Source organism: Lepidothrix coronata, unplaced genomic scaffold, assembly GCF_001604755.1.
Source record: "Lepidothrix coronata isolate B3197 unplaced genomic scaffold, Lepidothrix_coronata-1.0 Scaffold32, whole genome shotgun sequence".
NCBI classification, from domain to species: domain Eukaryota; kingdom Metazoa; phylum Chordata; class Aves; order Passeriformes; family Pipridae; genus Lepidothrix; species Lepidothrix coronata.
This window is the reverse complement of record NW_016690212.1, coordinates 4,030,334-4,050,423: the sequence shown is the minus strand read 5'-3', so window position 1 is coordinate 4,050,423 and position 20,090 is coordinate 4,030,334. Positions and strand designations below refer to the sequence as shown.

Genomic DNA, 20,090 nt, shown 5'->3' with positions numbered 1-20,090 from the left:
AGAGAAGGAATCGAAAAATAAGCAGCATGAAATAAAGCTACTCTTGGTAGCTGCTTTAGATATTCCTGATAGCACTTTGTAGAACAGCAAAGAACAAGTCTACCTTTACTGCTCTGTCTTCAAAAACTGCCAGTCTGCCATCAGCTGTGCCTACCAAGAAGAAATTCTTCTGTTTGCTGAAATAAAATAAAATAATGAATTCTAGAAATGGCTTAATCAGATAAAAAAAATAAATAAGAAGTCTCTAGTATTGCAAGTATTCAATTAAACAGTAAAAGCAAACACAAGCCCTGTGATCAGCAGTGTAGTCCCCAGCTACACTGGGTGTAAAATTAAGTGGAAACATAGGCAGAATAAGCAGTTGTCTGAACAAAGCAGCATAGTTTATAGATGTAATTTTCTGAACATCTCTGTTAAGTATTATTTTTGAAAAGTAATCCCAAATATTTAAAACTCATTTATACCTTTGCTTTGAAAGAGAATTGCAGTATAAACAAGTGATGGAATCTGACATTTTCTGCAGACGATGCCTTCTTGTTTCATCTTCTGTGTTAACTGCCCACAGAGAACCAGATTGGGTTCCTGCTACAATCCAGTTTTCTTTCTCAGTAGGAAGCGTCACTAAGGCCAAACTTATAATTTTACTATCTGCAATATCCTGAGTCAGAAAAAAAGAAGAAAAAAATAACCTGATCATAATTTCAGTAACGGTAAATGCTAGTAAATTACTAGTGATAAAAATAAAGTACAATCTTCTTGGATCCTTGACAGACCCAAGGCCTAACCTCCCCTTTAAGAAATCTAATTCCCTATTAGCAGAACGTTTTCAGCTGTGCCACTTATCTTCAAAGTGCTGGGAAGGACCCCTCAAATAGTACACAGGAAAATCTCTAAGCTGAATGCTGAAAAAAAATATTCTCTCTATTCTAATCAAGGTCTCAAAGCCATGAAAGAATTAAGCAAATGGAAGTACACTGCAATATACATTCAGTTTAATTGTGAACAGTAAACGTACTGGCTGAATATTTCTTTTTCTCATTTTAGTTGTAGAAGAATAACCCACGTAATTTATACCAAAGCTACCAACTCAGATGTATCATGGTCAACAGATGGTAGATGGAAATAGAACTTAGACAACTTTGATGATGAGTCATGCTCGGTTCTGGCACACATATTCATCACAGCCTGGGTAAAACATTTCCCCTTTTCTGACGGCACTGAGATGTACAAAAATCACATTAAAAGAACTGGAGGGCATCACCCAAAATGGCACAAAGGAGGTGGCATTCACGGGAAGTGAGGAATTGTTAAAAGACTACCTGGATTGTTATGGGAGATAGAGAGATGAAGGCTTGTCTAACTACTACTCCTTTTTGTGGCCTCCATGCTAGAAATAGCTTCCATCTGAGTGGAAGAAAGTTATCCAGTAGTGGAAAGACAGTATTCTGAAAAACTTCAGTCTGGATGGCAGGAAGAGAGGAAAAAACAACAGCTTTTCTACTTTATTTTGTGGATACAATGATGACTCACTTATGATATTTGTTCTCTCAAAGCTTAGCTTTGCAGAAGTAATATCCTGCTTCTGGCATCTAGATGCCAGAAAAGGTAGAATAAATGGCAACTTTCCCACATACCTCACAAGTATGTCCATCTGTATTCAGGTTAACAAACGAAAGTTGTGCTTTTTCTGTGTTCCCATTGCCTATCCAGACTCCTGCCTTCTTGCAGCTTTGATTGGCAGCTACCATGCACTCTGCTGTAGATGTGCTGGGTATTGAGACATACCTCATCAAACAGATAAGCTCTGCAGAATTCAGCATCTCATAAACCTAGAAAAAAAGCCACAGCATGCACATGGTCACAACAATGGCTTGTACAGTGATAAATAATAAGCAATGGATAACAATATTTTATGGAATATGGGCACGGTATCTCAGCAGGTCTGGTCATCTGTATTGCCACTACTGATGGGCAATCTTTGTGCACTGAGCAACTCTACGCAGTGAGATTAAGGCATGTTTGAAAACTCCTTTCAATGAGCAAGGCAATGTGTGATAGTAGACAGCAGGTTTCAGATCCACACTGTTGCTCCTCTCACATGCACGGAACAGCGTGTAACTGCACTGATACTATATAACAAAGTCCTTTTTGCATAGCTCTAGTATGAGACCATATAAGACCAAGAAGTAACCCAAAGCATGTTTCAGTACAATCACGATACAGCAACACAGGGGAAAACAGGAGGTTAGAGTAAGTGGCTGGTAGATTTGAATGGAACAGTTTATTCTGGATGGCAAGAACAGGCAATATTTCATGCCTGTTTCCATTCCAGAAAAGAAGAACAGAAAAAACTCTTTGCCTCTTACAACTTAATGTCCCATTTTTTTTCAGAAAGCACAACTTTGCAGTATCATCTGTCATAAAAATATAAATAAATACAGCAAGTAATACCTGGGAAGATGTTGGTCGTTCCTGAGGGTTTTCCTTCAAACAATTTTTAATTAAATTCTCAACTTTAGGCCAGGGGGCACACCCATATTCTTTTACAGGATCTAAAATGTAAAATTAGGTAACTTCTTAACCAGCATTTACCATAGGTCTGAGTAACTTCTTATTTTAATAATTCATCTAACTTATTCCTGAGCTGCACTAAGAAATATCACATTCTTAGGTAAAATGTCAGCATGAACAGCTTGGAATTGCTCATCTGCCATTAAATGCTAGAGCATGAAAGAGTCCTTTTCATTAACAGCAGTTAAAGCAAATGGATTTTGCTTTATCTTTTTCTTTAATGTCCCTGTACCTAGGACTGAATCACAGATGTATGTGGGTTGTGTTTTGATCAATTCTGACCATTCAAGGACATGTCATGTCAGTCTGTAGTCTTTCAAATGCCTGTGAACACTTTTATCCACATTTATTCCTCTATGTCTGGGCATAATATATGGAGTACAGATGAACTTCCAATAAAATATATAGCAATTAGATAAACAAGTCCATACGGTATTTATGAAATATGGAAGTTCAAATTCCCACTCAGTGCTCTGAATATGTATCTTATGACTACAGGTGCTGACCTAAGAACAAATCACTCATGAAAAATGGTGCCTGTATTGCTTTTCCTTTTAGCTCATCACAATCCACAGCAGATATTCCAGTCCTACATTAGACAGAGGTAACGTTAATGATAAATACCTGCAAATGAACATATTCAGTTCAACAAACGACAGGCACTATTTACTTGTGAGATCAGCCAGCCCTTCTTTAGGTGGAAATACATAAATGATGAGCATGTGCACAGATGGAACTGTACTATCCTCAGAAAGTAATACTTCTGATTATTTCATAGGGCTCATAATACAGTCAAATGGACAGCTGCACTCAAGAGATACTTAGTCATCAGTTGTTGGGATATCCCCTTCAGGAAGGGCATTGAAACTCTCTGAGCTTAGAACTGGACAATTTTCCTTAAGGAGCTGAAAATGTATGAACTCTTTGTCTCTTGTAATGGAGAAGCTATGCCAGATTAAGTGATGCTGCTCTTTCCTAGATGGAAAGACATCGAGACATTTCTTAAAAAATGTTCCATGACTATATGCACTATTGCAGGTAATAAATAAGAACACCAAATACTAAGCTTGTAGTACTATAAAAATTCAGCAGCTCTTGAAACTTTGGTAGACGTTGCCAAAGACTGAGTTACACTGTCCAGATGACTACATAATGTCCAGCCTGACAGCCTGTTTAATCTTCCTTCCAGCAGTCAACAACTACATGTTGTAATGCAGATGGAATATGAAGAATGTTACATAGTTGGGCAGTGACTTCACAATCTTTAAAAGTTAAAAGGAAATTCCTAATTAAAACCTTTAGGGGTGGCTGCTCTTTTAAGGTAGTGGTGCCTTTTTTTTTTTTTAAGTAAGAATTCAAGGGGTTTTTTTAGAGATTTTAAGATATACAGCTTTTAAGTAATGGATATCTTAATGTAATATATCTCAATCAAAGAACAAAAGTGGAATTGTGTTTACCTTTGTGCATGACATGCATTATAGATGGTACCTCCAGCAATATCCATTTTAGCTGGCTCTGGATGAAGTCCCAAGTACACAAAATCTCTACTTCTTTACAAAGTGAACCGGCTAGATTCTTTGAAATTGCAGTGGAATTACAATCAATGTGATGCTGAACATATGTCTATTTCTCACACTTTGAGACGATATGAAATTAGGGGAAGATTCTAAAAACTGCTGTTATTTAGTCTTGTTCTCTGATCACTGCCAGATACAACACAATTCAAGAGATGCTATTTTTGGAAGAGGCAGGACAAATGTTAAAACTTTAAGAAACAAGGCATACCTGGTAATTTCCCTTGAATTGCTAATTCATCAAATTCATTTGGAAACTTCAAGCCTTCCATTATTCTACCTCCTCCTGTTAAAATGTCATAAAGCAGCAAGCCAAATGAATAAACATCAGCTTGCTGATTGTAAATAACATTTCCTCTGGCAACCTCTGGTGCTCGAAATCCTGCAAATAAATCATTCATTAATAGTTATTTTCATATCAAGATGAAGCCATCTTTATACTTTAAAAAGTAAATTATTGATGAAAACGTCACAGGAAGTAAACCAAAAACAGCACACTATTTCTGGGCTGGCAATAGTTTGTATTTGGCAGACATCCAAAAATATCAGCAGTAAGTATAAAGGAAAGGGACAGTACATCAATCACAGAGCTCCTGCACCATTACATAAAATAATTACTTTATCAATGAATGTTGAAAATGAAGGGCAAGTCTGCAGTTGTTACTGAGGGCCTAACATTTCACACTTGAGGTCACACTCTCACGCACAATTTAAAAGACATAAAGGCACTTTTCAAAGTGGTTGAATTGCTCAGTGCTTTAGAATGAATGCTAATAGATTCTCTCTAAAGTCAGGGAACAGTGCAAGCATTTATTGCCTTTAAAAATCATTAAGACCTATGTATGGACTACTGGAAATTAAACAACAAATTTTAGCAGTATAATTTCAATATCACAGTAACCATATGAAAACAGCAAAAAATGATGATGAAGGCATGTAATTTCATTTGTTCTCTTTTTAAACCTTTAGTGTATTCCTTGATAAGGGGTTAAAACATGAACAGGAAGAAAATGCAAGAGGTATATATCTGGCATCACAACTTGTAATATGATTAGGACTACTTATGGTGATTATGACTAGAGAGTATAGATTTGAGTTACTTTTTATGGACTACATAAAAATCATATTAGCTATTTTTGGACATAATGAACTATAAATCAAAGCATATTTCCATACCTGGTGTGCCCTCTGAGGTTTTTATTCCCATTCGGCAACAATACTGGGCGATGCCATAGTCAGCTATTTTTGCAATAACAGCTGAATTGGGATATAAGGTAAAAAGCAACACGTTGTGAGGCTTTAAATCACGGTAGATGATCATTGCTGAATGCAGGTACCTATTAATCAAAAAAATATTTATTGAAAGCATCCATAAGTCAGGGATTCATCTGTACACACACACTGAGTGCAATATTCCCACAACAGTAAATCGTGCTTTCAGATGTGAACTATTGTGTTAAAAATGTCAAACATCACTAACATGATGCTCCTTTACTGCATGATGACTTAGAATTATTCTGAAATAATATTTACTGGCACATACACATTGCAGTATTTTAGTACTAAGTCTTATTTGAAGAGTTGTCGGCAGTTTCAAAACTGAATCTTAGAAGTTTAAGTTTCATTGATTCCTGAGTCCCTTTGCAGGTTTTGTAATTTTAAAGTCACACTGCACTAGATCCCGAGGTCATTCAGGGACTTTCAGAACTTTAGAAATGCACTAAATTAATTTCTTTGACATTTCAGTACAAAATCAACAGCTGCATAGAAATTGCACCTAGAGCTCTTGCAATTTTCCTGCTTATATGAGCATGACAGAATCAGAATCACTGAGTATTCTCAGTTGGAAGGGATCCACAAGGATCATAGAGACCAACTCCTACATGAATGGCCTGGAGAGGGATTAAACCCACAACCTTGGTATTATTAGCAATATGCTCTAACCAAGTGAGCTAAACTCAGGATTATTTGTCAGCAGAAAAAAACCACAGGTAACAAAAGTCCGTGTTATATATCAGCTAATCAACCATAAAAATACAAGCATTTGTCTGACCCAGGGAATATTCTCCTTGGGATATGAGAAAATAGAAGCCTTTCATCTGTAATGTATCTTATATGCAGCTATACCCTGTTTGTACAGCAATGCAGAAGTCACATTTACCTTAAGCCATCAGCTACATGTAGAGCTATCCTGTGCTGAAGTATTCTAGTTAAACTTGCATTGTCTTGTTGAAGCAAACGGTCAAGAGATCCTTTAAGGGCTAATTCCATCACCAGCATCCGAGGACGGATTGCAGCAGCCAGCAAAGACACTAAACTGGGGTGATGGAGGTGACAAAGCACTGCAAGCTCCTGTAAATTGTAAAATCAGATGAAATAATGCCAATACCTCTGTGTCTCTGAAGTAAACTAGGGAATGTTCTGGAGTGAAGACTTGCAATTTACTTAAACGTTTAAAGCCCTTTGCTAGGGTGGGCATTCCAAGAGCAGCACTACAGAAAAAAAGGGCAATATTTCTTACCTGTCTTAGGAGCCTGAGGGAAGTATGTTTATTGAAAATCTTTACAGCAACCTCTTCTCCACCATAGGATGCACGGTACACAGATCCAAATCCACCATCACCTTTTGAACAATACAATTGAAAAGAATATTATAAACAGAGACAACAACCACTTCTCAAAAAAAATACCTGAAAGGGTTCAGTTTTAAAATGTGTGAATCATCTACTGTGTTAAGCTTCATAATCAGTAATCTAAACACATAAAAACCAGTATCCTAGCATACCAGTTAAAGGAAAATTAAAAACTTGATAATACATTTCTTCAGAAAAGAAATCTATAAAATGTTGCAGAACCGACTGCAGTAGATTTGTTTACATAATCTCTTTTAAAAAAACAAACTTTACAAAATAATGCTTACCCAGGAGAAATTCAGGAGCTTCATCAAATTCCAGGTCATCATTGTTCAACATAATATTTCTAGGCAAATCAGCCAATATCAGATCAGGAGCAATCTGAGCAATTGGAATGGTCTGTCTTGGTTGATCTGGATTTACCAAAAGGTCACCTAAGAAAAAAAAAAGAGAAAATGAAAAAAAAAGAAGGGCAGTCATCATTCAGAAGGCACTGAGAGGTACATGGATCTCTGTGAGTGCATAAGAACAACATACCTAAAATTAGATTCATACGTGTGCATATATATATATATACACATGCACACACATACATAAATACTAATTAAGTCTGCCATTCAAATTCTTGAATCTTACACATTTAAGTATTTTCAAGGTTCTGTATATGTACCAACTAAATGTGATAAAAACTGTTGCTACTTAACAACACCAAACTAACCAAGAGATTATTTTTCTGTCTGTAAAAAGAAAGAATGCTGTATGTAGAGTGTCACCCTGAATACTGCATTTTAAATTACTGTTCTACATGATCCAACCAAAAGATCAAGCATCAGTTTTACAATGTGTTGGATTCAGTTCCATGAATGAAGCTGCATTCTCAATATTACGACAAAATGATTCTTTTCATTATTGCCATTTTTACACGACTACACAGAGTAGCTGCAACTGTCTCATATTCTGGACTTATTTATACTAGACAGATCTTACACAAAAGAAGAACAAGTTACTTTTGATTTATACTGTAATTATTTCTTAAAGAAATGAAACATTTTTAAATAACATGAAGTACCCAAATGTTATAAAGGGGATGTTGCATAATATTTGTCTACATACAAGTGTACCTCTATATACCTCAAATGGCATAAATACATACCTTCTTCAGCCTTTCTAAGCAAGTCATCAAGTAGTATTTTTTGGTGTTCTTCACCATCTTGAAAGCTGTACAGAGCCCATTTCTTCAACAGTGTTTCCCCTTCACCACATACATCTATATCCAACAAACCTGGAAACCATTCCTCCATAAGAGAATCTATGTGATCCACAACTTGCCCCAAAAGGATGCACCCTTTAAGAAACCAAAAGAAGGGAAATTACAGGCTCAATCTGCCATACTTTTAACTACGAAGATAAACTCTGCATTCCAAAGGCAAAAGCACAACAGACCAAAATGCCAAGCTGCAATCAAACTGGAGCAAAAATCAGGCTCAGGGATAATTAACCTTTTCTGCAAGAAGGTGCTGTAATTTTCAAAAAACTGTCTGGGTTGTTGTCAAATACTGCTGATTCCACTAGACAATAAGCCTCGGGGGACCAATTCAAGTAGATGCCTTGTCTCCAATACATTCTATTAGGACGAAGAGCTCGCTCTAGAAAATACAAAATAAGATTAAAAATCTGATATCAAATATGAATGTCAACTTTAAAATTTTCGGAATAATTCATAGTACTCTGAATGTTAAATTATGATTGTAGGATAATACCTACCCAAATAACAAACAAAATAAAGGTTAAAACTTTGCAGGCAGCATAGCCCCACAGAAGCCGAATATATATCAACTGGTGCTCAGTTCTATAAGGTATATCCACAAACTATAAATATTTAATCAATAAGTCATGTAGCAGGTAGGCATTACAGAAATGCTTAGGTACATTCAGGTTCAAGCATAGAATATCTTAGGCAATAAATGAAAAAAACCAATTATTTAAATTTTTCCCCTGTCACAGATTCATGAGATTGCAGGATGCATCTGGAATTTAACACTCAGAAGAAATTTGAATGCCAGGACAGCAGGCAGTTATAAATGATATTTGTAAAGCATTAGCAATGCATATTTTTCACACCTGAAATTCAAAAATCACACATGAAGAAAACAAAGCTGAATGAAATTCCAAAGTTCAGCAGATAGGTCTACACAAAACACAGAATTATTGGAAAAACACTAAAGATGCACCCCCCCTTCTATTTTTAGACTCTCATAAAGGGAGGCTCAACGAACCTGAAGAAAAGCAGTTAGTTTTTCTGTGTGGAAGACGCATCCTTTCCAGTATTCTTTGTGGAAGCAAACAGCAATATTGCATAAACATAAGGATTTCCTCTATGTCTAGCATGTGAAGGAGAGAAATAGGCTGCTTACAACCTTCACTTTCTTTTGCACACCACTGTGAAGATCAGGTGCTATCTATTCCTAGATATTTCTAAGTTACAAAAATGACCCCTGTCCTTTTATCAGATTTGTGAAGTGGTCAGAGATTAGTTAATGCAAAACCATGTTGGGGATAAAAGCTTTAACATGCAGGTGTTGGCATTCAAAGGAAACATGCTCACTATTACTTTTGAAGATAAAGATTTGTACCTCTTCCTGACAGCATGTAAGGTGATATTTCAAGCAACCTGTTGATCAGCCTGGACCAAAATCCCATAGGAAAGTATGGCATCTCATAAAGTCTGATGATAATTTCTGAATTTTCACAGTGGGGAAGCTCAATAACAGGTCTGTGATCAGACAAACTGAAAGAATAAAAATATTAAGACAGTATCTGATTATGTACTTTATCCTGACTACTGTCATGTATTATTTATTATGTAAAATGTATTATTTATTAATGAATATACGATTCAGATGATCAGGGAGCTGACAGTGTATCTGCTTATTCTGCTTGCTTGTGCTAAAGTGAAGTTCTGCTGTAATTTAAACCCATCAGAACCTCACTAACAATCATTAGATATCGAATGTAAATGTGAGAAAAATCTGAGACATATATAAGGCAGGATAAAATCTTCATATCCCAGGACTCTGAAGGACATAGAAAGCCTAATCAGCAACATAAGCATTATTAAACATACCAGGGAAATCTGTAACTGAGGCAGAGAAACTGTTATCTGCTTCAGATATAACAAAAATACCACATTCAAAGTCATAATGCTTTTTTTTAGTCACCACATTTAATATCTGCACTGTTTGGAAGACATACTGCCTATGAATAACTTGTCTGTGGTTCTCACTTCAAGCAAATAGGTTATAGAATTTCATGGTTATCTTTTATATTGCAATAAATATCTGTAATGCTGGCACACTGCTATGTGAAGCTAAATTATAATCTCCCTGCTGTAGTCTTGAAGCATGGTAACTGTAAAAGAAATATTATCCTCATAAAGCATTTTAGCATTTATAGATTCCATTTACCCACCATGCTGATAAAGTGTAAGCTTTATCTGTTACAAGATCAGCTTAACATGCCCCTTCCAAAAGCATTTACTAACGTGTACTATACAAAGTGTATCATGCTTTCATACACCAAATTGCTCTGATGATCAGTTTTTATTTTGATCTATCTCTATGGCTGTCATTTGTGGGTTTAACTCTTTGCTTACCTGCTTGGGATTAGTAGCTGATCCTCTCCTAATGGCAAAGCAATCTGAAACTTTTCCAGAAGCTTGAAGTATTGTGACATATAGATCTTAGGAAACTTGCTCTTCTTTAAAAGGAATTTTTCTACATCTGAACGCTTTACAATTCCTTTAGGATATTTAGAACAGCCTTCCACTTTCACCATCAGAATCTTTCAAAAAAAGTAAAAAAAATTTAGGTGTACATTCATCATTAGATTGTATTTTCCTGACAAACTTTGTTCCCTGAAATATTTGGTATAGCCTAATATTCTGGGAGGGGGGAAGGGGGTTAGAAACGGACTCCCTTTCACAGTGAAACCAAAGATTTCCATAATGCTAGAACAGCGTGACAACAGCAGTGACAGAATGTAACCTGTCTACAGGTAACCCTTCTTACATCTTTAACCCAAAGTTCCAGCTTTCATCTCAACCTGTCACAACATATTGTACAATTACTTTGCATCCATGGGGTCTTTCTATTCTACAAGTATTCTTCTGTCCATTGCAGTTTAAGTTATGTTGGACATTAGAGTGAAAGAACATAGAAGCAATGAGATAGTTACTTGTCCAGAAGGCAAGAGAAACAGAAAGAGATGGATAAAACAATCTGGGCCCTGAGAAAATTCTAGATCATGAACAAATAATGAAAAGGTAAAGAAGAATCACTGACAAGTTACAGTGGCTTCAGACAGGGGAAAATATACCATGAATCCATACACAGAAAGTAATCAGAGTCTAACCTGTGCCATGATTTTACAGAGCCACTTAGGATCTACAAAATACAGATCTCTTAGCTGTAGTGCTGGGTCTTGAAAATGAAGAAGAACACCTGCATAAAGAATACTGTAATTAGCAATGCATTGTTCAAGCTCCACATTAAGCAAAGTAAACACCCCAATCTGGGCTGTTTTCCCTATGTGACTTGACATAAGCAACTTGAATAATAAAAACAGCTATTGAATTTATGTCAGTATCTCAGAACAGTAGAATGAAATCATGGTTTGTTCAGCTTTACATTTATTTTCAGACTTTTCATTAGATTTGTAATCTGACTTGCTTTTTTGCCAAGCTCTGTGTGGTTTATTACTCAGTCTTAGGAAGTGCACTGACATAAGCTATTACATGTATTCCTCAAACCATTATTGTATTTGAGCTATTGGAACAATTGCATCTTTCTCCAGCAACTGTCCTGTCTAACAAGCAGGTATGATGTTTTCAAGGAGGGACAAGAGATATAAATTGTTACAGTAGTGATCCTCCATACCATGGAATTCCCTTCCTAACAACCCGGTTTAACACACTAATGTTACCCAAGCTTAGACACTTCAGCTCACCACTTTGTGGCAACCTTGTGAAAGATTTAAAAATGTGCACAAGTCTGTCTGCTGCAGATTTGCAAAAAAGTGCTAACAAACACACACTGAAGACAGCATTTTACCTGATTCATTGAGGAAGTGAATTGCGTGAGGGAGTTCATTTTCGTCCAGTTGTAACTGGTTTTCTTGCACCAGTTCCAGTAAGCGTTTCTGATCGATCACAGGAAATTCAACTGGGACATTTTTGCGTTCCAGCAAAATTCTCTTTTCCAGCTCCAGGTAGCTGTCAGGAATCAGCTGACCAACCACTGGTTGATCTCTGATCTGTAAAATTAGGAACAGTAATCTTAAATGTAATAATTTATTCATGTGAATTGCAGACAATAAACCCAAGATGTAAGGTGGGTATGTCCACTCAATAGTAGCAGCAAGAAGGTACAGGAACATTCATTTATTGAGTAACATGACTTAGTGGGTAAGATGACTTTGGAGACAATAGAATTAAAAGTGTAGGTTCTCCAGTTTAGGAGGATCACTCAGTGCACAAGATCTTATTTTCCTGCTTTAATTCACTTTCCTCTTTCTAGGAATAGTTTCACGCTATGTAAAATGAAATCAGTAATGGAAAATTAGCTGGTTTTCAGAAATCACAAATCATATTTCCTGGTCCCTTGAAATAATGCAACACTTACTGCACTTATTAACACATGATGCAAACATTTACTTTTACATGTTTAATACACCCAACAAAACCAGTTTTTAATTAAATTTCTTTGTAAGAAGAAGATGGCCCATTTTAATTAAGTATTCAATTTATGCTCCTAGTGCTTGAAAACAGAATTTAGCTGGGATTTTTACTAAGTTGGTTTTTTTTGGTAGAAAGTGAAATTAAAACAAACCTGGTGATTTTCTTTCATTATTTTGCTTTGCATAATGTTTTATGAAGGCAAGATGAGTTTGCTATCACACTAAAATGTATTTAATTATGTGTTAATGTTTAAAAATTTATTCACTTAACTAAAACTAGAATGTTTTCAACATTACAAACAGTATGTAGCTTACCTTGAAATGAAGACTCTCCTTTATTATTATTTTCCGAAGTCTGATAATGGAATCAGATTCCTCTGTAGCATTCACAAAGTGATAATCTTGTATTGCTGGGAAGCCTCGCTTATTCAACAGCTCTCTAGTAATTTTACTCATGCAGGCCTTACGTTGCATTTCATCAGAAACATCTAAATGAGTGCCAACAAGAATGACGGGGGATGTTGAAGCTCGAGCCTGTTAGTAAGATCCATACTGTTGATTAACTCAATAGTGAATGTTGATTTTAGTGTTTTATATCCACATAAAATGTGAGCAATTTAGTAAAAACAATCAATAAAATGAAAAAAGCTACTGTTTCTCCCTTTTTAAATATATCTCTCTTAACTAAGTTTTGAAATCTCCTATTTCATGTCTTTATTCAGACTAAGTTTAAACTGCAATCCCATATAATAGCCTTGACTGGATAAGACAATAAGGATGCATTAGCCTATAAATCCAAAACATATTTTTCAACAGAGCAGTCTATTTCAAAACAGAAATATTAAAAAATCATTTTTTTCTAAATGGAAGGAGTGTAGATCTGGATTTAATTCTTTGCAAATTAACAGCATTGCCAGTAAAGTAGGAGAGACACTTTTCATTGAGAACATCCAACAAAATGGAAAAGCTAAAAGAAATGTCACTTTTCTAGTTGTCATTGGAACAGTGCAGCGATGAAACATCAGCAAGTACTACACAACAAAGGAGAACACATCAGAAATGGTCTTTATCAACACTAAACTGACTGCTACCCTCTGTTCTGTATCTCTTCTCAAGGTGCAAAGACTGAAAAAGACAAGTTTACCAAACAGAATCAGTATAAAAACTCTTTATGTGATTGTATTGCCCAGTCATGGCTAACCATCCTTCAAAAGGAAAAGACAAGTAATGCTCACTCCGCATAGAGCACACAGAAAACACAGAGAGCAAAGGAAAAATATAAAGGTAGATTCTTAGATCAATTTCCCTACCACAGTTCTGGAATCATTCCTATTCAGAACAGGATGCTAAGCATACACTTAATAGCATGATTTAAAACCTGCATCTAGTCAGTTTTAAATTAGTCTAATTCTGATTTCACCAGAATTTACACTGTTGTAAAAGAAAACAGCAGGTTTGACTCACCATTCCTTTAATACTATCCCTTTCTTATTTTTATCAGTCAATTCAAAATATTGCCAGAATATACAAACTATTCTTTTACACATCACTTTGTACCATTTTAAATAAAAAATGGTGCTGATCATGCTTTCGTATGTTTAAAAATATTTTCATATCCAACACGTAATGTATTTCAGCTCTTGTTTAACCTTAATTTTTATTTTCTGATGAGGTTTTTTCCTCTTCCCCTATCTAAAAATATTTGTGGTTAATTTGCTGTCCCCATACAGCTCCCTGGAAAGCGGAATTCCACTCCGTATGGCTTACCTTGATGTTAAAAAGCCATGGCTTCATAGCATCCACCTCTGCTTGTCCTTTGCTAAGATCATAAACAGCAAGGTATAAAGCTCTTTGGGTCATAAAATGAGGATGGGTACTGTAAAACTCTTCTTGTCCTAATGATCAAAAATTTCCATTGGTTAGTACTTCCTTGACTGAACATCTTCAGATCACAAAAAGGCAGCAGAACATTTACTCTCAGACCACCAATTTATCAGTGAAATTAATGTTTGCAGAAATTTATCTGAATTGAGAGAAAACCCATAGTAACTATGAATCCACTGTTTAAAAATAACTTTTCTATAGCCTAAAATAGACCTGAATTTCAGAAGTGTTTCTGTAGTACCTCAAACTTAGAAAGTTTCCCAAAAATCCAAGGCTCAAAGACTCTTCCTAAGTGCTTTGTTTTCTGTGACCTTACAAACCTGTGATACGGTAGAGCCTAGAGAGACCCAGACTATAAAAGGGAGAATCAGAGTTGAGTGGAAGATTCTTTTGGTGATTACAAGCTGTTTCTTACTATTTTGAAATGACTACTCTAAAGTGCTATGGTTGAAATGTGTGGTCAGACCACATTTGGTGATGAGAAATTCCTGAGGCTTTAGTTAAATTTGAGGGATCAGCTGCTAATTTACAGAATACACTAATTTGTAAGTGGTCACTGGACTTAAGGTGTAAATTTGTGTGATTATACTGTCCCCAGTTCAAATTTCCACAGGCTGACTCTAGGATTAACTAGTGCATTAACATGTTAGAAAAGTAAAGGACAATAAGCTCATGAAGTACCTCCAAAATCCCACACATTTAATATAAGCTCTTTCTTCATTTTGCCTTTCCCTTGAATGATCCAGTCTTTTACATCAATGCCTACTGTAGCTTTCGGAGAGCCCAACTCCGTTCGTTTGATTTTCATTAGTTGTTGCAACAGGGTTGTTTTCCCACTGCCAGTGTTTCCAACAATCATGAGCTTCATTCTGTTATAAGGTACAGCCTTCTTCAGTCGTTGTTGAAGAAATCTGATATAAAAAAAGTTTGCAAAACTCACAGAAGTGTATAATAGAGAAAAATATCAACAGAACTCAAGAACAAGGAAATACTTAAAACCATACCATTTTCTTCCAATTTTCAACATCTTTTAATTTTCTATTCTAATTTATGATTTGAAAGCTAAAATTTAGTTCATAATGTGTCCTTTTTTGTTTTGTGATTACCCCAAAATTGTGTTCTGTGCAATGTACTGGGAAACACAAGAAATGTACTACAAATAATTGGTAAGCACCATTTATTGCATAGTTTTTAGAAGCACCAAATTCAAGAAATAATAATCAAGAGGTCTAAATCACTCTAATCTATTTTATGTGTGTGTGTTGATATGACATGAAACCTTCCATAGAGCAGCATGCTGGATTTCACATGACAAACCAGCACATCTTTTCAAAACTAATGCTTCCTGCATATCCCAAGAAAGCAAAAAAGGGATATTCAAGAACAATAGGGCAACAAACCTGATAATGTCTCTGGCTTTGCATCCCACATGTTTGAAGTCTAAATTAAGATGGAGTCCTTCCAAAGGAAGGTCCCAGATTTTGGACAGTCTTCCCATTTCATCTGGAAAGAATCTCAAATCGGGATTATGACTTACATCCAGAGAAGTCAAGTTCTCTAGGAAGCCAATCTGAGGAGGAATCTAAATAAAAGAACATTTAATGGACAATTATACATTGAAAAAAAAGTTATTAGCATGAAAACATTAAATATTTTAAAAAAATAGGTATTACTTTTGCTGCAGTGTAGGTTTTTTTAATAAACAGGCCTAATATCCCATACTAATAGAGGAAGGATGCATAAGTAATTCATTATACAAACATATTATAGGACACATTCCAGGCAGAAAAGCTGAATAGAATATGGTGATTTTCATTCACAGGAAGTAGTATTTGCACTTACATACCATTTCACTATAGAATGTACAATGGTATGAGAGGTGACACGAAAATAAAATGAACATTGAAAAATTGCATTCAATTGAAAAATGACTTAATTTTCTTTAGATGGAATCTTACACTTTACCTCCTTTAACTTGTTGTGGGACAGGTGTAGCTTTTCTAGCCTAGACCATGCACATGCCTTTTCACTCAAGTCCAAGACGTCTATTTGATTATGATTAAATAACAGCTCCCTTAAGTTTAATGATTTCCAGTGCATTGGTCCAGGCAGGCTTACAATCTTGTTTTGGCTTAAGTCTACTGATCGCAAACTAAAAACATGAAAATAAAAGAGAGAGAAGTTAGAAAATGAAAAAATAAAAGCCAGATTAACTGGAATTGGAAATATATTAGTTTTTAATAAACAAATAAATGGATTAGCTGTCAGAACAGATGGTTTTCTGACAGAAATGCAGACTGAAGTAGACATGTTTGTAAATAGATGTTTGTGCATAAATTATAGAGTTCTCCCTACATCTGTTGGACAAATATGCTGTTTATGTAACTGGGAAACATGAAGCATACAAAATTCCATGCAATGCCTTATCGATTTGTCTGAGCTGGGAGATGTAGAACCTGAAAGATGCAGCTTTTTCAACACATCCATTAAATCTGCTGCCATGAATATAAATGTTAGCACGCTGAAACTGTGTAATATCACGTTAATAATGACATGAAATATGTAAATTTCATTAATGTAAGTTCACAAATCTGTGGATCTGCCCTCTTCATGGTGCCACCAGCACTCACATCTACCCACACCTATCACATAACTGATCTGATCAACCCTTCCAAGCACTCCTTCCACAATCTGATTCTAGTGATCTGTTAAGGTCATCAACTTCTATAAAAAAAAGCAGAAGTGCAATTTTCACATGAGTAATGCTTTGAAGGTATAGCAAAATAAATGTCACATGCATCTTTATCACAATTCTTTTTAGAGGAAGTGTTATTCTTTGAGAATAAGTATCTTGTGTTATTTGGGGAGTGAAAAACCAACCTCAGTAGCCTTGTGCAAAGTCTGCAGAACTCAAAAAGGAAAAATTGCCAATATCTTTTTATTGTTGGTTACAAGAAAATATTAAATTAATTCTGGTCTTCTCAGCAAGAATTGTCAGCTTCAACTCTCAAGCAATATATTTTCAACAGCAGTGATTTGAATCTGAGGAACAGAATTTCTCAAAATCATGAAGAAAATGTGACTAGTTTGTCTTCAGTTAAAAGCTACTAAGTTCTGGATTTAACCTGTTAGAAAGGATTTCCTGAGAATCAGTAGTGCATGCAGAATTTTCTGCTTAACAAAGGTCATGCAGAATTTTCTGCTTAACAAAGGTCTTGCCACCAGATTTTCTTCATCAAGAATTTGATGTTAACTTCAATAAATAAAATAATAACTTACTGTGGTAGAAGAAGAACTGCTTCTGGAACATTAACAAAACAATTTTGGGATAATTTTAAACTTGTTATGCTGGATGACAATTCAGGTATTCTTTCTAGAGTAGAAAAAGAGGTTAATCTTATTATTTTTAAGACTGGAATTTTCCAGAATCAAAGACAGATTAAAATGTCAATCTATCATTTTCATACATAGGTCTTTGTACCATCTATCAAGGCAGAACTCAGATCTTTTTTTTAAAGCCCATTTAAAACTAAACTCCCCAAATTAAGTAATATATTGGCTTTTAACACATTACATATTATTATCCTTCATCTCATAGTGGCATTAAGCACTGAAATAATCTTACTTACACTTTACTGTATTGCCAATATGCATAAGATTCTCATATGACTCAGGATGTGTTAGGTCTTATTCATATAAAAATGAGTCTAATGGTTCAGCTGTGTTTAATGCAGTTATAAGAGTTACCTTCTGAAATAATGTGAAAATAATTTCAAAATGGAAGGTTTTATGCCTTGAAGACAGAATAAATTATGACAGTAACTTATGAACTCCCACAGTATCATTAATAATCTAAGTTATGCAATTTGTAATTTCCATAGATAAATTGATTTGACACCTTTGCATAAAATAAGCTAAGTTACTGACACACACTCTAGATGGACTCAATTCAGTTCCTTAACACTGGGTTCTACTGAAGGGGATCTGCCTAGTGGTACCTGAGCTGTCTGCACAAAGCTTAAAGATAAAACACAAGAGCTATGGAAGACCTGCTTTTTCTGGACCACAAGCTGCAAGTGAAGTGGGATACTTCAGGGCTTCTCAAATGACACCTGCATTCAGGCAACTGAACCAAACATTCTGTCTTATTCTGAATATAAGGTTGGAAAAGACCGCTAAGATGATTGAGTCCAGTCATTAACCCAGCCTTGCCAAGTCCACCACTAAACTGTGGCCCTAAGGTTCACATCCACATGTCTTTTAAATACCTCCAGGGATGGTGACACCACCACTTCCCTGGGCAGCCTGTTCCAGGGCTTTCAGTGAAGAAATTTTCCCTAATATCCAATCTAAACCTCTCCTTGCACAGCTTGAGGACATTTACTCTTGTCCTATCTCTTGTTACCTGGGAGAAGAGACCGACCTCCACCTGGCCATGACCTCCTTTCAGGTATTTGTAAAGAGTGATAAGGTCTCCACTGAGCCTCCAGGCTAAACAACCCCAGCTCCCTCAGCTGCTCCTCATCAAGACTTGTGCTCCAGACCCTTCACCATTTCTGTTGCCCTTCTCTGGATTGACTCCGGCACCTCATTGTCTTGTAGTAAGGGGCCCAAAACTCTTTCTGGTACAAGCCAGGATGCTTCTATGTATTTCAGTACAGTATTAATACTAGATCTGCAAGCTAAATCTGAACAATTTCCTCTCTCTTGAACCTTTCTCAACAGCATGTACAATCTCAACTACACTCCACCATTTTTTCGGCATCCACTACAAATGTAGAACCAAGAGGAGTCAGCTGAGTCACATCAAATGACAGGACGCATACTCCATCCTTCAGTGATGAAAAGCTGAAGCTTAAGGAACTGTATAACCAAGGACAAGCATATGTGGTATTCTTTCCTGTTGTCACAAGAGTCCAAATGCTGTTGCAGAGGAATTTTGTGACTTAGAGCAGTTTCTAGAAGGTGGATTCTATTTTCACAATACTTACCAAGAGCATTCATCCTGGCGTTGAACTGCTCCAGTTTTGTACAGCCCATGAAAACATTCTCAGCAAGGGATGAAATGTTGTTTTTACTAATGTTTAAAATTTTCAATTCTTTCAAGCATATGGGTGAACACAGGCATGAAATTTTGTTTCTGTGATTAAAAAAGAAAGACAATAATCCATGTTTTATTTAGAAACTATTAGGTAGAACATGAAAATAAGTAGTGTTGATCTGACAATGTCATCCTTACACTAGCAGAACAAAAAGAAGACTTTAGCTATATAAACATTGACCAGTCAGCAAAAACACTGGCACATGTGGCAACATGGAATAACGTGACAGATATTAAGATTGGTTAAATTAATCTGGAGAGCAAGTGGCAGAATATATGGCAAGGTGTCATTTTCTGATTACATACTGGAGCTCAATCCCACACAAAAGAGGATTGTTGCATTTATGAGGGGTTCTGTGTACTTAAGATAAGTGTTTGCAGGATTACGGTCACACAATTACTATCAACCCAAAAAAAGTTAAAAAAATGAGTTCCATATGTGGGAAATACAATTCAGGATGAGTTGTATAATGTTACAAACAATGTATTCTGGGGAGACGAACACCAGAAAGAGACAAAGATCCTGAAAATACAGAGACAAAAGAATCATGCAGTACTGTTTTGCAAGGGTAGTATTACTAATGAAGTTCACCAT

General features: G+C 35.8%; 1 protein-coding gene across 2 annotated transcripts in view; it reads right to left on the bottom strand.

Annotated features, from left to right (window-relative positions):
• LRRK2 (leucine rich repeat kinase 2) overlaps positions 1–20,090 on the bottom strand; it is a 63,644-nt gene that overhangs the window by 8,879 nt on the left and 34,675 nt on the right. For both annotated transcript variants that reach the window (XM_017811454.1, XM_017811455.1), the window contains exons 25-46: positions 19,386–19,534; positions 17,674–17,767; positions 16,360–16,546; positions 15,795–15,976; positions 15,076–15,305; positions 14,278–14,405; positions 12,826–13,044; positions 11,886–12,087; positions 11,188–11,276; positions 10,430–10,617; positions 9,411–9,565; positions 8,277–8,423; positions 7,931–8,122; positions 7,065–7,211; positions 6,667–6,767; positions 6,307–6,497; positions 5,322–5,482; positions 4,357–4,527; positions 2,452–2,552; positions 1,635–1,829; positions 465–658; positions 104–176 (exon numbers count right to left, since the gene is read on the bottom strand). In XM_017811454.1, the coding sequence (XP_017666943.1) occupies positions 104–176; positions 465–658; positions 1,635–1,829; positions 2,452–2,552; positions 4,357–4,527; positions 5,322–5,482; positions 6,307–6,497; positions 6,667–6,767; positions 7,065–7,211; positions 7,931–8,122; positions 8,277–8,423; positions 9,411–9,565; positions 10,430–10,617; positions 11,188–11,276; positions 11,886–12,087; positions 12,826–13,044; positions 14,278–14,405; positions 15,076–15,305; positions 15,795–15,976; positions 16,360–16,546; positions 17,674–17,767; positions 19,386–19,534 (3,496 nt within the window). The remainder of the gene's footprint in view (positions 1–103; positions 177–464; positions 659–1,634; positions 1,830–2,451; positions 2,553–4,356; positions 4,528–5,321; positions 5,483–6,306; positions 6,498–6,666; positions 6,768–7,064; positions 7,212–7,930; positions 8,123–8,276; positions 8,424–9,410; positions 9,566–10,429; positions 10,618–11,187; positions 11,277–11,885; positions 12,088–12,825; positions 13,045–14,277; positions 14,406–15,075; positions 15,306–15,794; positions 15,977–16,359; positions 16,547–17,673; positions 17,768–19,385; positions 19,535–20,090) is intronic.